The 25,624-nt window shown below is 32.8% G+C and overlaps 1 protein-coding gene and 1 long non-coding RNA gene across 11 annotated transcripts in view; one reads left to right on the top strand and one right to left on the bottom strand.

Annotated features, from left to right (window-relative positions):
- Positions 1–25,624, bottom strand: part of LOC119631348 (MOB kinase activator-like 2) — an 81,298-nt gene that overhangs the window by 13,920 nt on the left and 41,754 nt on the right. The window contains exon 1 of one of the 10 annotated variants that reach the window (XM_038023475.1): positions 5,673–5,697. The exons of 6 other annotated variants lie outside the window; for them this stretch is intronic. In XM_038023475.1, the coding sequence (XP_037879403.1) occupies positions 5,673–5,682 (10 nt within the window). In that variant the 5' untranslated portion in view covers positions 5,683–5,697. Of the gene's footprint in view, positions 1–4,098; positions 4,184–4,546; positions 4,614–5,026; positions 5,046–5,672; positions 5,698–25,624 lie in introns of those variants that run through there. 3 more of the 10 variants (XM_038023476.1, XM_038023473.1, XM_038023472.1) reach the window with 3 other exon arrangements.
- On the top strand, positions 5,796–8,099 carry LOC119631349. The gene is made up of 2 exons (XR_005246650.1): positions 5,796–7,658; positions 7,765–8,099. It is a non-coding gene; the product is annotated as an uncharacterized LOC119631349 (long non-coding RNA).

Here is a 25,624-nt window from a genome sequence, read left to right as displayed (position 1 = left end):
AAGGGCGTAAAAGAAAATTCTTGCTCCGAATCTATATACGAGAATAAAAATTGCAAACAACAATTTTGACACTGTGTCGAAGAGAATTTCTCCTCCATTTTACTTATATAAGACGCGTATACACAGTCAACCAATAAAGACATACATTAAACATTCTCTATAATGGTTTTTAATTAAAAGAAAAGAAAGTTGTGCACCTAAATGTATTTGCGTGCTCAGCGTACTGAAAAAGGAAACGCAAAATTTTTTATAATGTGCAGAGATTTATAGAACGATAGACATTTCGCAAAATATTAGCGAGACATAGGTAATGAAAATTGCAATTAATGTAAAAATTATGAACAATAATAATTCATTGGCTCGTTTCCTACATTGATTGTCTGAAAAATTTCCGGCTGGTACAGGAAGATAACAACTCGCTTGTTAAGGTGAGTGTTGAAGAATATGTTTGTTTATGTATTAGATAAGTAGTCATTAAAAGTTCATGCATTTGTGAAAATGGGAAAAATTAGGTATCGAGCGGCAAGACAGCATTTCTTATTGAACAGTAATAAGCTTACACAAAATAAAAAGGAAACTTTTGCTGAATTTTTGGCAATTTTTGGAGAAGTTAGTATAGCAATATGACGGACGAGAAATGCTTGAAGCGATCAAAAGTTCTAACCGCTAAAGAAACGTTGCCACGAGTTAACCAAACGGCGCTGTGCACAATCGTCAAGTTAAGTGAAAAGATATACCAGAATTCATGAATATGTCAAGAGCTGCTTGCACTGCAGGTATTCGACCGGTCACGACGAACATTTATGAATTACAATTACGAGAACTGCTTCACCTTGCCCAGTGGCCTGAAGTGACTAAACTAAAAGTTGCTCTGACAGGTCAGAAACTCACTTAACGCGAGAAAGATTCCAAGTGACTTGGATTACAACGATAGATACAATGTTATGTCAATGCTAAGACTCAAGTTTGCACGAATTTGAATCGAGGATCAGATGTAATCATACGATATGTGCATGGCTTTAAAAACACTCTACTCGCTCTTGATAAGCGAAAACATTTGGTTTAAAGAACATTTTTTGTTTTTAAATGTCTTATTGTACAGTATACAAAACATACGTCGTCGAATTACGCGATCACTATTTTGCATCACATCAATGAACACCACAATGAAAATCTTTTCTATGCGTCATTCGGTCTCTTTTTGTGAATTAGCAATCATTACATAAACGTTCTATAATATTTGCAGTTTTATATGGTATATGGTATAGAAAAAACCATCATCGTCAAACATTCTATAATATTTGCAGTTATATATATATGTATATATATAAAATGTACACTTTGTTCATTTATTATATTTATCAAAAAAAAAAAAAAAAAAAAAAATACTTTCTATATAAGCATATATAGAAAAAAGCCGATGATCTCTCCTATCGATAAGTTTAATTAAATGATCGTAGGTTGACATCATATTGAAGAGTGAAAAAGTCAATAATTTTTACATAGTTAATGAACAGGAAACTTTCTGCTTTTAACGATATAAAGAAAATTTGATCGATTACCAGTTTCTTTGACAAAACCTAACCTAAAACTGAATATTGACTAAGGCTACAAAGACTAATATTCACGGTTTCGTAATTTTATGCCTTCTTGCCCTCCTGTTGTGTAACTAACAGAACAGAGAAGAGTCAAAAACAAAAGCCTTTCGAATTTTCACTCTGTATGCATCGAGTGATCGAAAAAGCTGATAAAATTTAAAAGAAATTGAGAAATGGAAAATCAAACTTCAACTAATTCCATAGACGAAAATTGACACATTGGTCTATCTACACGCCCACAATGGCTAATAAATATTGGATTTGAGTTATTGGAGAGGAATTTCAAAACAAAAATCATGTTATTAAAACTAAAATTAGTGACGTTTTGCATAGGATCTACGGATTACCTACAATCACATATGTGATGTAAGCTGAAATTTAACCCAGGTTTAGTTCAGGATTAAAAAATGGTTGTGATCTGCCGGTACACAGGTTGATAATAGATTCAAAACTTGGGCAACATTGGGAAAGTAGTGCCAATTATTTTTTTGACATTTTTTCCTTTAACTTTTCAGATTCGAAGCATTTGCAATGCCCAGTAGGAAGATTCCGAGACCCCACAATGTATATGTATATTCTAGATCTGGCCGCAAAGATCAAGCTATCGACTATTTTTTTCAATACCTTTGTAATACGCTTCAGAAACAAGCTTCAAAAACCCCATAACATATACAAAATTCCTGGCCAGTTTCAAATTCGGAATACACCTGAGCATGTCCGTCTATGTATCTGTCCATCTGTCCGTCTGACCAACTGTATGCAGTATCTGTGGCAAACATTGTCCGGTGCGCAAAAGTGAAGATATCGCTTACAAATTTCCAAAACAATTTGAAAGTGACCTGAACTTTTGAAAGGATACGTCGACACACCTATACAATACCCACTTTACAGTACAGAGCATGAAAATTGAACTCTTTTACTTTTTCGTCTTTTTTAAGATAACGGCGATGGGTATAAGAGATTTGGTCAGTGCCGAATATAATTTTCTTACTTCTTTTATTTACTAATGCAAGCGTATTCATGACAATTTCCATCCCACTGTAGGCATAATAATAATAACAATAATAATAATAATAACAAAAAAATTTTTACTTTCGGACGTGATTTTCTATTAAAAAAAACGAGGATTCCTGCAAACGATGTAAAGGTGTAGGAAGAGACGAATGCAATTGTTGCAAGGCAAACAACGCAACTAATATGCTTCTTCCTTTTTTTTCTATTTTTTTTTTTTTTTTTTCTAATTGATTTGAAAAAAAAAAAAAACGCTAGATAAATAATACGGAAGACTATCGAAAGAGAATAAAATACATAAATAGTTGAATAAGAAATAAAAGTACGATACACAGCTGACTAATAAATAAGGTATAAAATATACACAATATGGAATGGAAAGTACAAATATAAATATGTATATGTATGCACATGAGTATCTAAACTCATGCCATGGAATAGAGGAAAAGAAGAAAAAGATTTCAACAAAAACTTTTCGTGCCAAAAATCAAAAAACAAGAAAAAAATCCAAATAAGTAAAAACATGAGGCCATACTACACTCGGTAAAGGTCGACCCTTTTATAACACCACCTTCTTAGGAGTTATAGTATATTACAACTGCAAATTTAAGAACCAAAAAACCGAACAAAACAACTCATTTCAAATAGCAATGGACTAAACTCATGTCCACATACATACAAACAAGAGCACAGGAGATAGGAGAAGAATATCTGCGAACTTATTCCATGTGCAAAAGTCGGAAACACGCATGATAGAACTTTGTGAAAGAGAGTATATAGTATACAGTTTTGACTTGCCCATGTTCCGAAGGAACCGAGCTAGCTTCACTTTCTCAAATCAGTCGGCTGAACTAATCTCGGTATCCCGTTATCGGTCGTAATATTATCGATGTATATATAAACTCATCATTGGCACTTCGATTTGATTTACAAATTTCAAAAACCTAAGTTTACATAATTTTTTTTGGCATTTTTTCGATAGACTTGGATAGATTTAATTTGCTTATCCTATAACAATATAGGTGTGAATGTTAAAGACTCGATCTTGGATACTGAAGCGAAGCACTTTTCAAGAAATTGCATTCAATGGTAATTGAATTGAACATTAAAACACTCGGTACCATCATTCGCAACTAGAATATGTGTATATGTATATGTGTATGGATGGTAAGTTCTACTAAGATAATTTATAGGCAACTAGACGTTCAAATTTAATACTAAATTGCTTCATGTTTACTCTGCGCGATATTTACAAGCGTTCGCGAATTGCATTAACTGTAGTTGTGAGTTGTGCAATGGGATAGCCACAGAGAGAAATGCAAGTGAAAATATTTTGAAAATTTTGAAAATGAAAAGGTGAAGAAAAAATCGCACTCATTATATTATTATTTACGAAAGGAAGAATAAAAAAACTATTACGGAAGCTAAAGAAAATTAAAAAAAAAAATTTTTTTTTTTTTTTTCTCTTTCAATTTTTTCTTTTAATTACAATTCAAGATTTGAATTTTTGCAGCAACAGATAAACGAAATGTTTGCGGAGTTGATATTAAAAATCTCATCGACTAATAACTTAGCCAAGTGTGTTTATATACAGATATATATATATATATACAAATAGATATACATATATACATTTATATATATGTAGATATGTGTGTTAAAATTTTCAGGATATTTATGCGAAGTTTTTTGGATCTTAAGAATTCTTCTATTTGGTATCAAATATAATGGCACTGGTTATTTTTTTTTTTTTCTTATTTCTTTTTGCTTTTCTGTTTTTATGCTTTATTCTTATAAAAAACAATCTTTGGAAAAATCATTTGGGTTTTTTGTTTTTATTTTTTTTATTTTTTTTATTTTTTTTATTTTTTTCTTTTTTTTTTTTTTTTTTTTTCCTTTTTTCTTTTTGAGCTTTCACAATATATTGATGAGCTCACACAAAATTTGTCGTCGCTTAGGTACTTCGCGTGCCGTCCAACTGAATAACATGTTTATTTTGGCGCATAGATTAAGTGTGCCTTTGCTTAGCTTGTTGTCAGGCCGACTGACAGTGTGACTGGCTGGCTGGCTGGCTGGCTGGCTGGCTAGATGGTTGGGTTAGTAGACGTTTGATTGTATTTTCTCAAGAACTTTTTTATTCTTCGTTTTTCGGCTTTCAGTCGCAGATAATCAATGTGTTGTATGTTATAGTATTTTATCGTTCAAAACGGTTGGCGGTGCTTGATAGATTCTAAAAAGCTTTCGAGGCTTAATTCTATTTCTTTATGTGCAAGATTTTATTTTGCAATTATTATATATTGAGAATATAAATATGAAAATATATATCTAAATATAAATATAAATACATATATAAATGCATATATATATATATTATATTTTCCTCTCGCTTATATAGACACATAACGTTGTGTACTCACTCATTCTCAGCAATAATTTTGTTTATTTTGTATTTGTTAATAAACACTTTATGTGCTGAATGAATGACGCGGAATTTTCAGTTTGGTTATTATTATTGCTATTATATATCATTATATACTTCAATTATAGCAAATTATATCAATTTTATCATGACGTTGGTAACACGCTCGAGAATACCAAAAGATGGCAATAATTGCTTAAAAACGATACCAATTTTTCCTTTATGCTCTTAAGTACATTACGAAAACTATAAAATTTCCTCATTTGTGAGATCATTTATATTAAATTTTTTTTTTCCTTTTTATTTGTATATATATATATATATATATATATTACGGCTTGACAAATTTCATCACAAAATGTTGTATAAGGTAACAAAATATTGACTTTTTTTCGCTTCTTTTTCTTACATCCACCGCTAACTTGAACTTTAATGATGAGATTCGAAATAAATTATTAATTCCAAGTAAGCAATTAATCTTTTTTCTACGTAAGACTCCGTAAAGTGTAAAGAAAAAAGAAACGAAGAAAAAAAAAGAAGAAAATTTCAGATGATTTTCTAATAATGCAAAAGAACAAAAAAATTGCTTTTCGATGATCGATTTCCATTCTTCTAATCACAAATATAACTCCACATCCACTTACGCACACACATGTTTGTTTTCTATTTCAATATGTTTAAGCAATTTTGATTTATATAGCAAATACGATAGTGGCCCGAGAGTCTTGCTTATAGCCTTTTATATATTTAGTTATTTGAAAACATATTCAAATCTCCATAGGTTACTTAGTGTACTTAGCCATTTCGATGAATGTGAGGTACAATAATAATCGATCGTTAATAATTATTAATAATTCATAGTATAACATTTATATTCATTTTCCTAAGCATGCATGTATGCATACAGCACAAGGTCCTATTGTCTTTGCATTAGAATGTTATTGAAAAATAAAACAAAAAACACCTATTACTTTCCCAACTATTTCGCAGTATTTTTCAGTGTGAGTAAGTTTTTCATTTATCAGCAGTTGTCACACTATGCATGTTTGCATTTAGAAAGGCCAACAACAGTTATTTTCCATAAGCGATGCAGCTCTTTAAGCTGCTTTGTCTTTGTCAGTTTCAAAAGTACATAAAAATTATTTTTAAAATAATTAAGTATTGAAACGCATTACATGTTTAGCTTAGCTAGTTCAAAAAAAAAAAAAAAAAAAACAGTTTAAAAAACAAAGTCTCAATGATAGTAAATTACGTGTTAAGTGAAAATTTATTATCATTGCGCCGCAAAAAAACAATTTAAAAAAGCGGACGAGAAAAGCAAATACGCAAACCGATCCTAGATAGTTTTTTCGAAAAATCTCTCTCTGACGCCTTTTATTCTTGTACTGTTATCCAAATGTCATATGTAACCTGGAGTAGCATCGAATTTTCCTCCTCCACAACAGGAAACGTAACTATTTTCGCAGCAGCGAAGCTTGCAATTAATTTAGTCGATATTATGTTTAAGGGCGGTATACTTACTAGTACGCACTCGGTCCGCAAGTTTTTAGAAATCACTGACGAATTTAATATTCGAACGATAGGAGACAAATTTTTTATAATATATATTCAATTTCACTAAAAAAGTGCAAAACCTCGAAAATACATTATCTTCATATATCAAGGGCGACCTTTGTTTCAAAGTTTGTTGGTCTGCTGACCAAAAATATTAAGCACTTGAACCTTGCTGTTGTCTTTACAATCCTCCTCCTCTTCAGCAATACTCTGACTGCCGGTTACCTGCATTTTCTCGCCCTCTTTTGTTCTTCCCTAATCCTGAACGCACCACAATATGTGCCGTGTTTTCTTCAACTTTCCACGAAAGTTTCTTCTTCCCTTAATACGCACTATTGCATTAGGCAATAGCATGTATTTTGATCAGCGATATTTATTGATGAAAATAAAAAACTATCAATGCGCACAACGGTTAAATTCGATGATTTTGAGAATTTTCCAATTAGTATTATTGAGTCATTCAGTGTGCAGAGACGTTAATTTCATTTTCGTCTTTCATTACTGTCGTTGCTCGATTTGGGGAAATCTGCTGCCGAAGCCCAATCAACAACTCTTAGAAGGTTATGGTGATGCATATATTTACAATAATTTTATATGTAACACCCAGGAGGGCATAAAATGAATCCACTCACTTCTTATGATCCAGAAAAAATTTGCCGAATCAATGTAGGCCTGTATGTCTGCCGTCCGTCCGTCCGGCCGTCTATCTGGTTCGTTTAATGGTTTTCTATGCATTTTGAGATATATTAATCAAATTTGATACACGGGACGGTACATATAGACGGGACTTTCACATTTTCGATCACACCCAATAAAATGTTTTATTTAAAAAAAGTCGTTCTATGAAATATATTGCAATTTTCAAAATTCTTCGATAAAAATCGCTGAGTAAGAGGATTTCGTCATTCTAAATGAATGTAGAAAATTTGGATCGCATAGAACAAGTTTCTGAGTCCCCTCCCGTATTGTTCTTTGTACGAAAACTGAACTTTCTTTTAATTTTAAATATTTCTTGGTGAAAATTGATCCGTAACAGTAATTTGATGTGGAAATTAACCTTACCGAATTTGGATCAGGTATATCTATTTTTTAGATTACACTCTATGTAATGGTATGCTCACCAAAATTAAGCCGTTATATAGCTAATTTTAAATATTTTATGATAACTGGACCAAATTATAGATGCACCCACCATCCAATGCGATAAGGGATGATGCATGCGCTCGCGTAACCTCGTAAAAGCTTTGCTACGCTATATATTTTGTTATTTGTGAAAAAAAGGCATAGAATACGAGTCCATCAGCTCGGCTACCTCACTGATCATCATGACATAAGTATTCTTAATTTTTTATATGTTTAATACTTTTTATATATTTTTATTTTAGTTTAACAATTTCAAGTCATATAACGTCTTCGCCATCGTCTTTGCCTTAAATTACGTAATTGAGAGATCAAGATGATGGAAGACGCGAATCGTAATTGTGGAAATATTGCAATATGGAAAGTGAAAATTACACCTGCCCCTCGCGAACGCACAAGAACGCGCAAAAAGACGCCAAGACTTTGGTTGAGTGTTAAGTTCACAAAGTGAACAAGCTTTCACTTCACAACTGAAAATGCACTACTAACTGTGATAGATTGTTTATTTTCATTCTCAAATAAATGAATTAAGAATCTTTAAGAGATGTCGGTTTATCCCCGACGGGATACGAATCGATATGTATGAGGTGCCTTTGCATTTATTTCGAAAAGTGGAAATTATTTGGAAGCGCAACAATAAACAATTGTTTTCTTCGATTATTTGGTAATTTTATCAAATGTAAGAACTAATTTCTACGTAACGACGGAAATAAATGACATCAATAAAAAATATGTTATAATTGCACAAAACTTTTAAAATAAAACAAAGAATTCAATACGAAACGGTTTTTATAAATAATGTAAACAGAATGAAATGAAAGAAAGGACCACAAAACTATTGAAAGCGGAGAAAAACGCCCATGCGGCCGTTTTTGTAATTATTATTAACGAAACCGCACACACGGCATGCACACATATACTCGCATATTCGAATAAATTTTTAAGTTTAATATATAGTTCACACACAACAATGTACAACGAATAGATGAGAATTTCTTTTTTTTATGTTTTACATTTAGTTTACGTACATTTAATGCGACATCATCATCAAGTGATTGCCTCAGAGGTTATAAAAAATAGCCTCAATAATATTATTCGAATGTTTCATTTCTCTGATTTCTATTCGCCGCTTTTCACATGGCACATATAATAGCTTCCCCATAAAATTCAAAATGAACCGTTCAAATGAATATTTTCCCGCAAAACTGCGTAAACATAAATGTGCTTCTTTAAGTCATTCACTGAGCATAAAACCAGAGTAAAATCATAAACGCGAAAACACTTAATAAAACATAAATAGAAAATATAAAAATAATTTAATTAATTTATAAAATAAAGAATACAAAGCAACAAAACGAGTAAAAATATTAATTTGGAGAAAAAGAAATCCATTATTTTTATATGAACTTCAGGACTTTATTTAACATGCTTCGGATTGTCCGATTTGGGTCAAATATGCATCGTTTTGTTGTACGATTTGTTGCCATTTTAAAGGTAACTTCAAAATGCCTCTCTCATAGAAGTCCTCGTCTCTATTTGCAAAAAACTCTAGTAGTCGATTTTCACAATCCTCCCTAGATTCCAATTTTTTATCATTAAAGAAATTTTGCAATGCAAGGAAAAGATGATAATCGCTTGGTGCCAAGCCCGGACTGTATGGCGGATGCATTAAAACTTCCCAACCAAGCTCCCGAAGTTTCTGGCGAGTCACTGTAGATGTGTGTGACCTAGCGTTGTCCTGGTGGAACACGACACCTCTCCTGTTGGCCAATTCTGGCCGTTTCTGGTCAATCGCTATCTTCAAACAGTCCACTTGTTGACAGTAGAGATCAGAATTAAGCGTTTGGTCATATGGAAGCAACTCATAATAAATAATCCCCATCCAGTCCCACCAAATGCATAGCAAAACCTTCCTGGCCTAATAATATAGTCAGTCAAAGTTGACCGTTAAATACCACCCATCCTTTCGCCTAATTTATGCATTCGTTCATTTTCGCGATAATATACCAAAAATTATACATCACTTTCATACATGCATACATGCTTTTCATGAAAACATTTACATTGTAGGGTGCCCGAAAAGTATTAACTGATTTCCTATAAATTTGGCAAAGTAAAAATTCCTTATAAAAGATCCTATTGCTCTTTACCTACTTTCATTATTTCATCGCCCATATAAAAAGCTTAAGTGTACTGAGAACCCTTATATATTATAATTAGGGGTAAAAAAATTTTACCCACGTAGTCCGAATTAGCTACGGTTATCTTTATAGACAAATTTTCATCATAAAATCTTCATTATTAAATTTTGTTTTTCATAAAAATTGCTTACTAATCAGAGGAACTCCTGATTGATATATTCCAGATTTGATGTATATCAGATTTGATGTATATCAGATTTGATATATCTATCAGATTACTGTTATAGACCGAATTTTTTCATTCAATCTTATAAATTAGACCTTCTTGCCCAGTAAAAGTTTGTTTTACATGGAAACTCTTATATGAGGTGAGATCCGAAAGGATAGGCCTACATAGTCCAAATTTGATATAATTAATTTTTATTTCAAATTACTATTATGGATCAATTTTCACCATAAAATATTGAAAATTAGACATTTTTGTCATATGAGTGTTCAGCTTTCGTAGGAATGGTTATTTAGGAGGGCAGTGAAGAAATCCTGTCGTCAGATCCAAATTTTTCACATCAAATTGGAATGGCAATTAGACTATAGTCTGCTGATTTTTGTCCAAAAGTTATGAAAAGTGCAAATATTTTTTTCTAATAATGATGTTTTCAGTGTGAGTGAGTGGCGTGATCTAATTCAATTTTAAATAGGATCGGCCCCTAGGCCAAACAACGTCGGTATAATAAATTTCGAGCAAATATCTTAAAAATCGCCAACTGTAGGTTGATCATGAAAATATTTGATTTTAACGCAAATTTTCACTTGATGTGATTTTTTTTAATTTATTGCGAAATGACTTTACGCTCCTATATTTTCCTTCCATTATTTTATTAGGCACATATTTAGGACCCCTTAAAATATATCTTTGAGTGAATTAAGACACACAAATACGCCTACATATAAAAAACCGTAAATCTAAAAAAGGTATTAGAATATTACAAATGGTAAAGAGAGAAAGCAAAAAACGTAGTTTAGCTTTAGAGCGGAAATGAATTCGACACATACATGGTTAATATGCAGAAATCATGATTTTATTCTTAATTGTATCCGAACCAATTGACTCATTAGGATTAATAGCATTTAAAATTTCAAATCCACGATACGAGAAACGTAAATTGATCTCAGGTGTACAGGTAGCACCTTAGATATAAATGAGACTTTGAAGCAGCAAGGTTGCACTTACACATTGGGCGCATAAAACTTGTTCACGCAACGCACAATAACTATTCGGAATTCGTCAAAGACAAGTGCTCTATTCTACCGCAACAAAACGCTCCTTCTATTTGCCAATGGTGTACATTTTCGTTCACTTGCTTACTTCGCAGGACTTCGGGCATGCTTGTGTACTGTAATCAGCTGAAACGATCGCTTTGCTTGATGACGACGGTTCACATTTCTTCTGCAATTTTGTCAAGGACGGAAAATGAGCTTCTTGAAAGGTAGTCATCAAGCAGCTTGGATTGCAGACAATCAATACATTTTTCGTAAACACTAATCATCCGATATAAAGACGGTTTGTTTTGCCAGTGAGTTCAGCGGCAAAACGCAAACTGATTCGTAATCTATTCAAGATGTTCTCAAGCTTGGCCTTGAAGCAGCTAATTAATCGCTGTACATGTTATGTATACATGTACATGTATATCCTTCCACTGAACCATTCACAGAGACGTCGCAAATCGCACAAGCAAATTTTTTGGCTACTGTTTGCGTGACTTAACTATCTTCCAAAATTAATACAAACTTGGGGAAACGATGAGAAGAGAACACAACTGTTTCCATTTATGGCTGGCAACCGGTTGCATCGCATTAAACTACGAATGGTTTTTATTTCAATATCAAGCAACTTTACCAGACGGTTGTTTTTCTTGGAATTGAGAATGGCAAAAAATTGGAGATAGACATTTGATATTTGAGTTATGCTTTGAAAAATCATTATAATTCGCTCATAAACGTGCACACATCCAACAAAAAGTCGAGTCTGTAAAAATACCGATAATGCAAAGATATACGATTCCTTTGAGATTTTCTCAAAGAAATTTAAAACAAATGTTTGTCATGATCAACAAGATTTTCGGTCTTAAAATAAACCTGATCGGCTAACTGCGATCTTCAAAATAGTGCGGCTGTTTAAAGAATTGGTCCGAGAATAAATCGGCAGAGAGAGAGAAAGAGTTTCGAGAGAGAGAGTTTTAATTTTACCTACCTGGTGTAATGCCAATTGATCAAATCAAAATACAGACTTGAATTTTGCCTCGTATTTGAAATGCGTAAAATGTATAAATGAATACAAGAACTTTGTATAGCAAACAATGGAAAAATAGTAAAAGCAAAAAAACAAAGAAATGCAAACATCATAGGCGGGCAAAAGCAATCAAGGAAAATACCCTACGCTATTTCACTTACCATCATTATCAGAGTTCAATATAAATGAAAATTAAATTTGGAAACCTAATAAAAGTTAAGGATTCTTTATAAAAATCTGATTTGAGAAGAAACTCAAAAGATGATGCAATTTGGATCAAATTTTGTTTTTTCAAAGATTTATTTATTCTCCACACATTTTCGTCCTACGCTACCCAAAGTTACAGTTTGTAAACATATGACGGCTTGCTTTCTACGAAAAATGTCCGTTATATGAGACCGCACCAAGATGATCCACATTTATTCCACAGAGTAAATTAATATGTTCAGTCATCTTTTCACTTATTACAGTACACTAATGATTAGACCTTGTTGCTATAAAAAAGCCTATTGTGTTTCGCCCCACTCCGTCAATATTTTGGATATTCAAAAGAAGTTTTCTTTTTTTTTCCCGTAATAGAACTTCATATAGAGAATGGCTGTAAAAAAAATTTCAGTCCAAGCCTTTTAGAGTGGGGCGGCTTGCTCTTGGGCTGAAACTCGTCAGTATAAATCGCCGAAATTCAGACAAGGACGCATGCGTAAACCGAAAGTTTATTCGGAACAACGAGTCACTGTGGGTGTTGCATACATTCTAATAAACGTAATCTGCTCGTATCACAAATGCTGTAGGGTATATACAGCAAGAAAAACCTCATGTTAGATATGTAAAAAAAGAACAAAGAGCACGTACCACGCCATGAAAGCAAGGGTATGACTCATTATTATTTTAAATACTTACAAATACTAAAGGTTGATGTCTGATGTGGAATAAACCCAAGCTTTTTGAAATGAAATCCAAACATTCAGTTTAATCGCCACCACAGAATAAGACGCATTACATTTACACATAAGTTTAATTGGTCTCATTTAAACAACAGCTCGATTGTCGCTTACATTTTGGAAGTCTCAAGCATTGAATTAGAAAATAAAAAATTCCGCGCATATACAGCGGAGGGCAAATTAACAAAACGAATGATTCGTTCACAAACTTTCATCAAATATGAATAGGGCATAAGATGAACACGATATTCTTATATATATATATATATATATATATATATCGTACGGAGAAAGTTGACAAATATATAACACAGAGAGACTCATTTGGCAGTGGTCTAATTAAGGGTGTTCCTGTATTGAAACACCACATGCATAGAAACCCATATAGTGTATGCAAAAAATAGATCTCGAGTGCATTGTAAAGTAAATGCATTTCTGAACAGAATCAACTATAGTTTGAAATCACCGTGATGGTGGATAAAACTTTGCATACACAAAAAACTTGACTTCATACATTGTTTGTTTGAAATGTTAAACTTGAGTCGCTTGGGTGCTTGCTTCTTCTTTGAAATCTCCTCCTTTCCTGTGGTATATATTAAGTATATGTATATATTACGTTTGTTGGAATATATACCACTATATAATATTCTGAAGGACTTGAGATAGTTTGACCCACCATTAGTTATATTGATCGAATCGCAATCACTTTTTCAATCAGTTTGTGCATCCATTAAGGTATTTCTGGCCGCCCTTCCACCCGTCCATCTCGCTTTCTTGCGCCCAATCTGCAGGTCACAATTTCAGAAATACTTTGGCGAAATTCGCTACACTGACTTGCTTTAATTCAACGACGAACGGTAATCAAAATGGTTTGGACTGGCCCATTTTTTCGGCCGCTTCCCATATGAAGCTCAATTTTAAAGGTCGTTATATGGAAAATACTTGCAGTAGTTGAAATTTCTCGACAAAAATCGCTGAGTAACAATGGTTTGACATTATAAATGGATACGAAATTGAAATCGGTTCGGCTCAGAAAATATTTTGATTGACCCTTCCTACGGAAATTGAATCCTTTTTTATAGTAAATTTTCAATATTTGATAAAGAAAAATTGCTCCATAATAGCAAATTGACAAATAAATCAACCTTACCGAATTTAGACTACGTAGGCCTATTTTTTGGATGCCACCAAGCATATCAGGTTTCTCAGGAAATGCAAAACATGCCAAAATAGCCTAGTTGTTAATTTTTTATGATAAAAATTTCTTCATGATAGTAATTTGACATAAAAAAGAAGTGCACCAAATTTGGATCACATAGGTCGATTTCTGAGACCCGGCCCTGCCCGACTATCATATTCTTAGCTGTTTATTATGAAAATTGGTTCTCTGTGCAGAGGCTCTCATGAAAAGTAAGTCCTTCTATGACGAAAAAGTCTAATTTTTACGACAGCGGCAACTGAGATATAATAATATCTTCGACAAGTAGATTAAATTTGCCCAATTTGGGTCACGTTAGTTAACGCTTCCACCATCTTCCAGTATAAGGGCTTCCATGAAGAGCAAACCTTTTCATAAAAATAATCTATAATTCTTAGTTTATTATCGCGAACGTGAACTGCATTAGGTGAAGTCTATCTAAGTTACCATAGTGTTCTACAGCTTTTACATGTACATACGCATATGTATTCATACTTGAAAATACGGGAAAATATTCTTGATAAGTCAATTGGAGTGAAACTGTCATAGAGAAGTCATTTGCAATGTTGAAATCCGAACATGAAGAAGATACACAAGATAAGACACAAAAGTAAAAAAAAAAACATTGTTTTTTATTTTTTCTGAATATTAATTCCTAAACGGATTCTCTTCCTTTCTTCTCCGATATCCGATTTCTCTAGTGATATGTCAACAGTTGAAGAATATATATAGATATATATATATATATATTTTTTTTTTTTTTCTCTCTAGCATACAATTCCTAACGAGTGTTTCGCATACTTAATTGCGAGCATTTATTAAAATGGCTTGAGAAGATGTGTTTTCCTCAAGATTCATCGAAAAAAAAGAAGAAAACAAAAAAGAAAATTACATTTACATTTTTCAAAGGCTTAGAGAAATCTATGTCAGTCAGTGTCTTTTTTTCGTTTCCCCTACAAATACAAAAAAAAAGAAAAAAAAAAAAGGAAAAAAAAGAGTTATAATCTCTTGTAAATGATGTTTGCGTTGTGCTAATGTTATTGTTTTTCTTTCTTGCCTTAAAGGTGAAATGCGCGATTTTGCAAATAATAATAACAGTAATTTACTACAAATTCTCGCTGCCTCTTACTGTCATTCCAGTTAAGTGAACTCGCTGCTTAGCTAGCCAGCGTGCATTCACTTCTAAACAACATTTAACATTTTTTTGCATTTTTTAACAGCACTTAGCTAAGAAGAGCGGAATAAAACATTTTAGATAATCTAATAAAATTTAGAAATATAAAAATACGTCTAACAACGAAATAAAAAGTAAGGAGGAGAGGGCGAGAAAAGCCTTTTAGTTCACTGAAAATCTTTCGTTACCAAAATATAATCTAATTATCACAATAAATAGTTTGCGCTTTTTCCTTAGTCACAGTAGTCACATAGTACAGACATTAAGCCCGCACACATTAACCTCTGGTTCAAAAAAAAAAAAATAAATAAGTAAAATAAGAAACCATTTTATTAGCATTAACATTACACGCCCTACTTTATGTTTCTTCGCTAGCTATGATAGAAATTCGATTTAATTGATTTTCAAGCTTAATCTGACGAACACAAAAACTTATGAGCTCCAGCAGCTCAACAGGTTACTGACTGACTAACTTAACTCAAGATCTTGTGCTATAATAAACACCTACGGAATCTGTGACGTTTACTTTTAAATACTACCTCCCAATAAATGCTATATCGACGTGATATCTACACTAGTTTTGATCCCTGACTCTTCACTACTCCTTTTTATGTCCTACACAGTCTATGGTACAAAGTTATATCAAATTTTTGCGGGTGCATGCCGTGCTCAGGAGGAATTGCATCAAAAGATTCAGAACCATTTTCTGAACCGGTCTAAGCTTGTGCGTCCGTCTTGCTCTATTGTGTTTAACCCCTAAAGCGTAACTTTAGAGATTTTTCTTGATTAACTCTGCTGCATTGGCGTGCCTTGGGGCAAAGACGAATGGTGGTAAAAATGATTCAGTTCGTACCACTTTTTCGACCACTTCGCCTAGAAGGCCTTACTTTAAAAAGTCGTTATATGCATGACTATAGAGTCTGGTGTAGGGTATTTTATGGAGGGCCGCAGGTCACTACAGTCTTCTTACTGGCTTATGCATGCCATTAGCATTCCAATGTATTGTCACGAGTTGCATATTCTTATATAAGTTTCTTATTAAATATTAAATATATTGATATGAAATTTGACGCAGATGTCAGTTAGGCAGATACTGCCGACATATAGTATACAATAGTTTTCGATCAAACTAGCAATATATCGGACAATAGCTCATTTTATTGCACTCTGTTGATTGCTTTTACTGCGATCGATACTAGTGTACAATAATTTTTTATTAGCCTCACCACTGGAGGATGTGAGTGCATTCGTTTTGTCAAAACGTTTGCAGCACCCGAAAAAATGCCTTAGGGATCCCATATAGTATATATATGTATTCTTGAATAACATTAAATTTGAAATTAATTTCAACATGTCCGTCCTTCCGTCTGTTTTATATCTATGGAGAACATTTTCTCGGTCGGAAAAATAAAGCTATCGGTTTCAAGATTATTCCAATCAGACTGGTACTGGGAATTGGAGGCATCAGTCAAAGGACACGCCAACATTTCAACGTACTCAATTCAAAATACCTATGTTATATAAGCAAAAAAAAAGGGCCACTGCACATTGCTTATAAACTACAATAATAGAAATTTGTGTTTTCTTCGGGTATTTCTACATAATTTTTACAAAAATGGCAAAAACCGTTCATGCCTACCAAATAGTATGGGAAGAGACAGAGAGACAGAGAGATAGAGAGACAGAGAGATAAAGAGAGAGAGAGAGAAATGCTATTATTTCTATTTATTTTTTTTTTTTTCTTTTCTTCAAAAAAAGTTAATGGATATAAGAGATTCGGCCACTACCTAATATGATTTTCTTACGTATATAGTTTGATTCTTTCTTTTATTTTATTGCTTTTGTTCAAGGTATTCGTGTAAACTAACATGTTTGCATAGAGAATGTATGTAAATAATTAATAAATGCTGTTGTGCCAATTGTGCCGAAACCAACCAACTGGACTTTTGTTCCATTTAAAAGCCTTGACATTCAACTTGATTTTAATTGCATATCGGATTAATATGCGAATAAAACTGAATATGAGAGATATTCTCTTGTGTAAAACGTTTGCACGATGACTAAGTAAGCAAGTGTGTGTGTATGTGTGTGTGTGTGTAACGACTTTATGTTATAAAATAACAAAAGTAATCCAATACGTGGAAAAATTCGAGTAACTTTTTTTCTATAATTTTTTTTTAAGCAATTCTTGCCATGCAAATACAAAAATATTCGAACTAAACTTTAGGTATTCGTTTAGTTAATGGACATAACAGGAGTAAGATTTTAAATTGATTTAGTTGGGTTTGTGCGTCGCATCCCTGCGAAAGAGCTAAATCCACATATTCCTAGTTCAAGTGCACATATAAGAGATAAGGAAAAGAAGCTTTTGTTGCGAAATGTTGTTGAAATCTCTGTAAGAATAATAATCTCGATCGATTTAGTAACATCTCGTTTACCGTGCAATTTTAATTTTCATTATTTATATTCTGAATAAAAGAAATTCAACTAAAAAACCGGGCTAACTTAACTTTTTTTTAAAACTTTTTTTTAAAAGACTCCTCACTTCCTGTAATCGAGATTAAAAAATTAAAAAAAAAAATTTGCTTTTGTTTTATCTTCTCTTTTGTGTCACTTGCTTTGCCCGCTTCTAATTAAACAGACGACAAGCAAAATTCTCCGCCTGGAAACATTTTTCATCCCTTGTGGAACTCACTGCTTTAGTAATATTAGACGAAGATACATATATAGCTTATCAGCCAACAACAATAACAGTTTAAAATGGTCGAGAGCAAGTAAAGTATTTAGCAAAAAAAAGTGTTTGTTTCCTCTTTAAGCAGTGTTACAAGATCCTCGTTACTTCCTTTTTTTGGTCAGGAAGTACATTGTATCGAAATGAACAAATCCTTTGTTTTACTAGAAAGTTTAATCTGCTTAGCTTACCACTTCTGTCTCCGTCCACATCATGTGGGTAGTTTGCCAATTTTAAACAAAGTCATATGAGCGCTGACGATGTTGAGCGCCCGAATTCGGCAGTTATTCGAAAAAGCAGAAGAAAAGTGCACAAAATTGTGTTGAACGACCGCAAAAATGCAATTGCTTATGATAGCTGACACCCTGAATATATCAAAAGGCAGTCAGTCCATCTACAATCTTGCATGAATATTTATCGATGAGAAAGATGGATTCGAAGTGGGTGCAGTGTTTGCTAATATTTGACCGAACGCAACAAGGTATGTATTGTAGCCGTTTAGGCAAAATGAAAAGTATTTTCGTGACAATCATCACTGAATCATCATTATACTCCAGAATGCCATCAGCTTTGGGGTGAGGATTGGGGTCAGAAAAATAGACCTATGTGGTTCAGATTTCGTCCACTGCTTTTTTATTTCAAATTACTACGACAAATAAATAAATTCTCATCATAAAATATTAACAATTAAGCCTGTTTGACATATAAGGGTTTATATACCCCGATCATTCTTATATGCGGTGGTATCCTAAAAGTAGACCCAGCCGATCCAAAGTTTCCACAAAAACTACTACTTAGCCACTTTTGTTAAGAAGTTTTGAAAATTACATTTTTTTTTTCTCATATAACGACTTTTCAGAATAGGGCGTTATATGGGGAGTGGTTGAAAAAGTGACCAGCGTTCGTCCGTGGGTCAGAACGCTGACGTCGCTATAGTAAATTTCATCTAAATATCTCAAAAATTGCGAACTGTAGCTTGCACACAAGTTTACATGGACAGCCATCAGACGGACAGACAGGGTTAGATCAATTCAGATTATGATTCAGAATCGATCGGTATAACAAAAGCTGGGCCTATCTTAAGCCCTTCTGCCCGTTACATATGGCCGCAATGAGTTAATATACCCTTTATCACAAGTGGTGTAGGGTATAAAAAGTGAACTTTAGCTATCCTTTCGCTTATCTCTAATGTATGGTAAACAAAATATCTTTTATTATTGAAAAAACAAATAAATAATTTCTTCAGAGATTTGTAAAAAAAAAATTCAAAAATGGCTTTCTCTAACTGAAAAGAAGAAGAAGATATTAAGAATTTTGAAAATCATGAAATTTAAAATTCAATATAAAAGCTTGTAAAGTGTGAGCTAATATAATAGTAACCTCATGCACAAATCATTCTTAAGTTTATGCATCACTATGTGAAGAGAACGAGTCAGAAAATAATCCATATTTAAAACTTTGCCGTTCGCAATAAGTAATCAGAGTTTAACAATTCGCTAAAGCACAATGTGCAACTTTTATTGTTTTAGTAAATAAAGATTTATTTATTTATTTATTTACTTTTGCAAGTGTTTGCAAGTGTAACGGGCGTACTTGTGGGTGTAGATTCAAACTGATTTTCTGAAGGTAAAAATACAACGAGAGATGACAGACAAAGAGATGAACATAACTAAAGATATTGTGAGAGTATCTCGCTTATTAAATAATCACTAAAGTGTATTTTCTAATGTTGGAGTGTACTGCTTACACTGTCGTGTAACTCTCCGTTGTTGAATGTGACGGCAATGGTTTCTTGGCGAGCGAGTATGAAATACGAACTATCTGAATATGTTTAGGCATCTGTTAGGAAAAAAAAGTTCCGGCCCGTAAGTATTACAAAGTCGGTCATCATTTGTGTAGCCTGTTGAAACAGGTCAATATGGCACACAAACAATTAAATAATTTCTATGCGGTGTGCGTTGTGAATGCTTCTTCGCATTGCAAGCATAAGCATCTACTGAAAGCTACCAGTTTTTTTGTACATACATGCTTTACCAAAAACGAAACAGGTATGAACAACAAAATCAACTTCCACTAGCTTATAAATGTCAGTCAATGCGCCACGTTCTGTTAACGTCAAGTAAACAGAAATAATCTACCGACAACGACATATTGAATTGTTTAAGAGTGCAGATTGAAAAGAGGTAGTAAACAACAGGCCTTTTACCAAAAACCGGATATTTATTTCTAAATTATTATAATTAAAAGAAAATGGAAGATTACTATCGGTTTGTATCAAATCGTTTACATCTCCCACCTACTGCATTACATATAGTCGCAAATATATATGTATACAAAGCCATAAAACTAAATATATTAATATATAACTATATCGATATATATAAATATATAAGTATATAAGTATATAATCGTATTAGGTGTACAGAGAAATTCTATGCATTTTTTTGATAAAATTCAAATTTACTTAAAAAATATTGATTGTGATTGATAATATGTGCCATTATTATTTTAGATCTATTGGTTTTTTCGGTTTTTTTTTTTTTTTTTTGGCTGCCTTTCGACTAGTTTTGAGATAAGGTAGTCATCGAGCCATTTTCGCAGAGTTCCTGATTTGATAAATATTACTGCATCGATATGAATCAGTGCAAATCAGAAGTAGGTATGATCTGGAGAATAAGGCTAAAATCGGAAAAAATTCTCGTTACAAGTCCCAGATCATATTTTTGCACCAAATCTTGCAAACCAGTTTCTAACTGTGTCATAGCTTACTGCATTTGCACACCAAGCCCATCTTATCATCTCTGTACCTTTAGCTCATCACTTTGCATCTTGATATATGCTGAACGACAACTTTCACACGATTGATAACTTATTTATACACCTACTAGAAAAGCATATATAATATATGTAAGTGTATAAGTGTATTATGCTTTATATAAATATAAAAAAGCATAAAGAATATGTGTGAAGGTGTCAGTCTATAAGTTTGTAAGTATGTGAGTATGTACCCTTATATGTACATAGGTTCAAGTATATGGGTAAGCACATATTAGGTAAATAAATCTATAAATATGTATCTATGTATACATATGTAATTAAATAAGCATAAGGTATCGCTTTCTCTGTTCAACACATCATATAACAAAACATGTTGCGAACATGTTTTTTTTTTCATCCTTCTCTTCTTCTAATTATTGTACATAAAGGAGTTGAAGAATTTTAATTTTATTTCATATATGTTCATCGTGAAGTTCGTTTAATATGTCATTATGTTTCAGTTGTTTGTTCATCATTACATCATTAGTTACACAAAATAAAGTTTATTTTATTTTATTATAAAGGAAGTAAAGAAAAAGAAGACTATAATGGGAACCGCTTAATAAGGTTATACTTATATCGACTTTTCAAAATAAAATTGTCCGGAAAAGTAGTCCGATCCGAACTATTTTCATCAGCTTTCGTCCTTAGGCGAAAAGGCGTCAGTGTACCGAATTTTATCAAAATATCTCAAAAATTGCGCCTTGTAGATTGACCACAAGAAAACAAGATGAAAGGACATACAGACAAGCTTGGATCGATTCGGAAAGTGACTCTGAATCTTTCGTGTGCAATAAAAGATAGGTCTCTCTCAAGTTCTCCTTGGATATTGCATACGTCTGCATAATTTTAATATACCCTCATACCATAGATAGCGTGTAAGATATAATTCTTATTATTCCACAAAATTCCAATATTTACATTAACCGATTACTGCAATTAGGTTAAATTGTTGATGAAGTAAGAGCGAAAGATTTTGGGTAATGTACAAGAAATAAAATAAAAGATCACTTCGAACAATAAGAAGAAGAAGAATGCAATTCCTGAATTTTATCAATTTTTGTGAAACGACCCAGTTATGTGGGAGAAGACACACGTATTAATGAATATGTTATAGATTTACATCAAACAAAAAAAAAAAAAACAGAAAAAGAAAAGTACAATTGTGAGAATTCGATGATATTTTCAACAAAGCATTGCAAATGCAAGTTAGTTGGCGATATACGTATGTACGCAGCAAGCAAAAATGCAAATATGTTAACTTTGCGCGGTTCAAATAAAATCACTTAACACATCGCCGCTTAAATGGCAATCACAATCAAAATGACGTCATTAAACGTAGAAATGATGAAAGAAGAAAGAAATTAAAGTAAATAACAAGAAGCGGAATATGAGGAAGATAAAGAAAAAAAAAAAAAAAAAGAAACGGTAAAATATTCATTACAAAAGCAAAGTCCGAAGGAGAAATATAAATAACTACATAAGCACTAGCATTTATATTATTATTGTAGAGCAAGAGGGGACGGACGCGCAAACGAAAGTTTTGCAAGAAGTCAATACAGAGATATCAAACGCTTAGAAAATGAGTGGCATGAAGAAAGAAACGAAGGCCAACCGCAATGCGTCATAATGCTAACTTGTCGGAGCAAGGTGATATTAATATACATTCTATAAAAGTTAAGCTTTCAAGAAAAATGGTAGACCCGAAATGCTTTTTTTAATAATGAGTATTATTCATGTTCATGTGTTCATAAAATATGGGCAATTTTCATTTTGTAAATCGGCTCTCACACGGTCTACACACAATCTAAAGCTATTTTCTGTTAGGTTAATAAAACCATCACTAACGCTGAAAATTTCAATTAGCTGCGAAAACGAACCAATCGATGATGTGTTTTAAGGAAACAATGGTGACGTGCGAACTCTGATAAGGATAGTCATAATACCATATTAGACAAGTATGTAAAACGAACGCTGTGACATCTACAGGGACACAGAGAGAATGCATTTTTCAACCAATCATTATTATTATTACAATATATATTATATTAAGGTTATATATAAAATTAAACGAACAACAATTGACTTCACAGATTGAATATTGTCGCATTCACGTCATTTCGCGTCATAATGAAAATCGCATTCGCTCATTCAATTATCACGAGACCATTTCTTTGGTAATGGCAACAATTCCTACTCATCCGTGTAATAATATTTATGCTGAATACGATGCTTACCACGGGACAATACTTTTAGTTCGTGATGAAAAATGTACCAATAATTATGTCGTTATAGGCCGACCATTAAATACCCTATACCACATTGTCTAACATAATTCTTACGTTTCTTATAGAATATAAAAATTTTATCTTACGGTTATATTAAGGCATATTTTCATGCTTTTCATGCATAGGGTGGGATCGAAAAATAGCCGCAGATGATTCAAAATTTTGTATAGTTCATTTTTATATGAAATTACTATTATGGGTCGATTTCCATCACCACATATTAAAACTTGGACTTTTCCGCTTGTTTTTTTTTTTTTTTTTGTCAAATCACTATTATGATATCATTTTCAGCATGAAGCATTGAAAGGATATACCCTTTTGTCGTTTGAACGTCAATTTTATTTATATAAGAAAGGAGGTTCAAAAATTGCCTTAGCCGATTCAAGGTTTTCATACGAAATTATTACGCCGAAATACTACTACTTAGTCACTTGTGCCGAGATATTTGAAAAAATTAAATTTTTTTTCCATATAACAAATTTTCAGAATAGGGCGTGAACCGATACGAATCATTTCCAATGGCCGTTGTGCTTCAACGTAACAAATTTCATGAAAATACCCCAAAAATTGCGATCTGTAGCTTGAACACAAAATTACATCGACAGCATATCAGACCGACAGACGGACAGACGGGCTTAGATCAATTAAGATTATGATTCTGAATCGATCTTCAGCCCTTCTGCGTGTTACATACGACCGCTCTATCTTAACACACCCTGTGCCACATGTGGGGTATGATATAGACACTAACTTCTATCGTTGATATAGCGGATAGATCTGTTAGAAGATTTCTAACTATCACCATTTATTATTATTGAACACAAGATTCTTAAATTTGCCGATATTTCAATTTTCAGAAATTTCAAATGCTTCCCCTTTGCAGATGTTTTTTTTAATTTTTGATTATTATCACACTGATTTTGTCTTCGCAGTTGCATTCTTTAAACAGAAATTGGTATAAATTTCTCGTTCAATCAGTTTCATGTTGAAAATAGAAAAAACATTTTAACCTAGAAAGCAACTAAAAAACACAATGAAACAAAACTCCGATGAGTCGTGAGTGACACTTTTGCCAACTTCTTATTGGTATTCAAAGCTTGTGTACTTATATACTACACCACTTGTGGTATAACGGTATATTAAGTTTGTGCGGTCGTATGCAACAGCCAGAAGGTTCTGAATGGATTTGAGTTTGCCGTTCACCTGTCCGTCATATGTTTTCATGTTACTCTATAGGCCGCAATTTTCAAAATTATTTGATGAAATTTGGTACAACGACATGCTTTGGCCGTCGAAAATGATTCGGATAAGACAACTTTTTCGAGCACTTCCGATATAATGACTGGTTTTGTTAAATCGTTATACGAACACGTATCGAATGGTGTAGGGTGTTTGATGGTGGGCCATGATAAACTACAGTGTTTTCACCTGTTTTGAAATGAATTGATACATGCCCGTATTTGTATGCGAAGTCGATGATAAAAATGCATCGTCTTACAGTATTTATGTTTTTGATAGTGCGTAATGAAAAAAACATAATTGTCATATCCACACACATAAATGCACATAAAAGATATTGTGTGTTGTAATAACATTCACACGCTATGTGCGCGCATTATTTTGTGGTCATTTGATTTTAACTACATTCGGTTTTTCTCTCTCTCTCTCTCTCGCTTAAATGAATTTTTCATTTTTTTCTTGCTCTCATGAGCTTTAGTGATTGCATCAGAGAACGACACAATGACAAATAAATTAATATTAGTTGCCATAAATATATTTGGAGAAAAGTTTTTGTAGAACGGATATTTTTTGTGTTTTTTTTTTTTTGTTTTTTTGCCAGCTGTGCTGTCGCTTACCGCGACATGCGCAAACGCGCATTTATAATAACAATATTGCCTTGTTCTACCCTCTAGTGCTATAAACATGTCTAACTTTACTAACACTTTATATGGTGTAATAAAAATGAAAAGATGCATAACATGCACACTATGAAAAAACCGCAACTTGTTTCCTTCTCCAATTGAATTTCATCCTTTTGAGTACAACAAGTTCAATATAATAGCAAATACATAAGAAATTATAATCGACTTTGGTCGAATATTGTAAATACCCTAACCTAAGCCCATTACTTGGCATAGCTTGACGTTCGTCTGGAAGATAAGGAGATGATCATTTACTACACACACATTTGCCTTAGACGTCGTAAATCCTTTTAATCATATTTGTATGATGATGTATAGTTTTTAATAATCTTAGCTAACTCTCCTTGGTGCGTTTTAGCCCATTTGAACTCTAAGGGAGAATTTTTTTTTTGCGTGAAAC

Source organism: Glossina fuscipes, unplaced genomic scaffold (assembly GCF_014805625.2).
Source record: "Glossina fuscipes isolate IAEA_lab_2018 unplaced genomic scaffold, Yale_Gfus_2 1, whole genome shotgun sequence".
In the NCBI taxonomy this organism is placed as follows: Eukaryota; Metazoa; Arthropoda; class Insecta; order Diptera; family Glossinidae; genus Glossina; species Glossina fuscipes.
The sequence above is the reverse complement of the archived record's forward strand: the minus strand, read 5'-3'. Positions and strand labels throughout refer to the sequence as shown.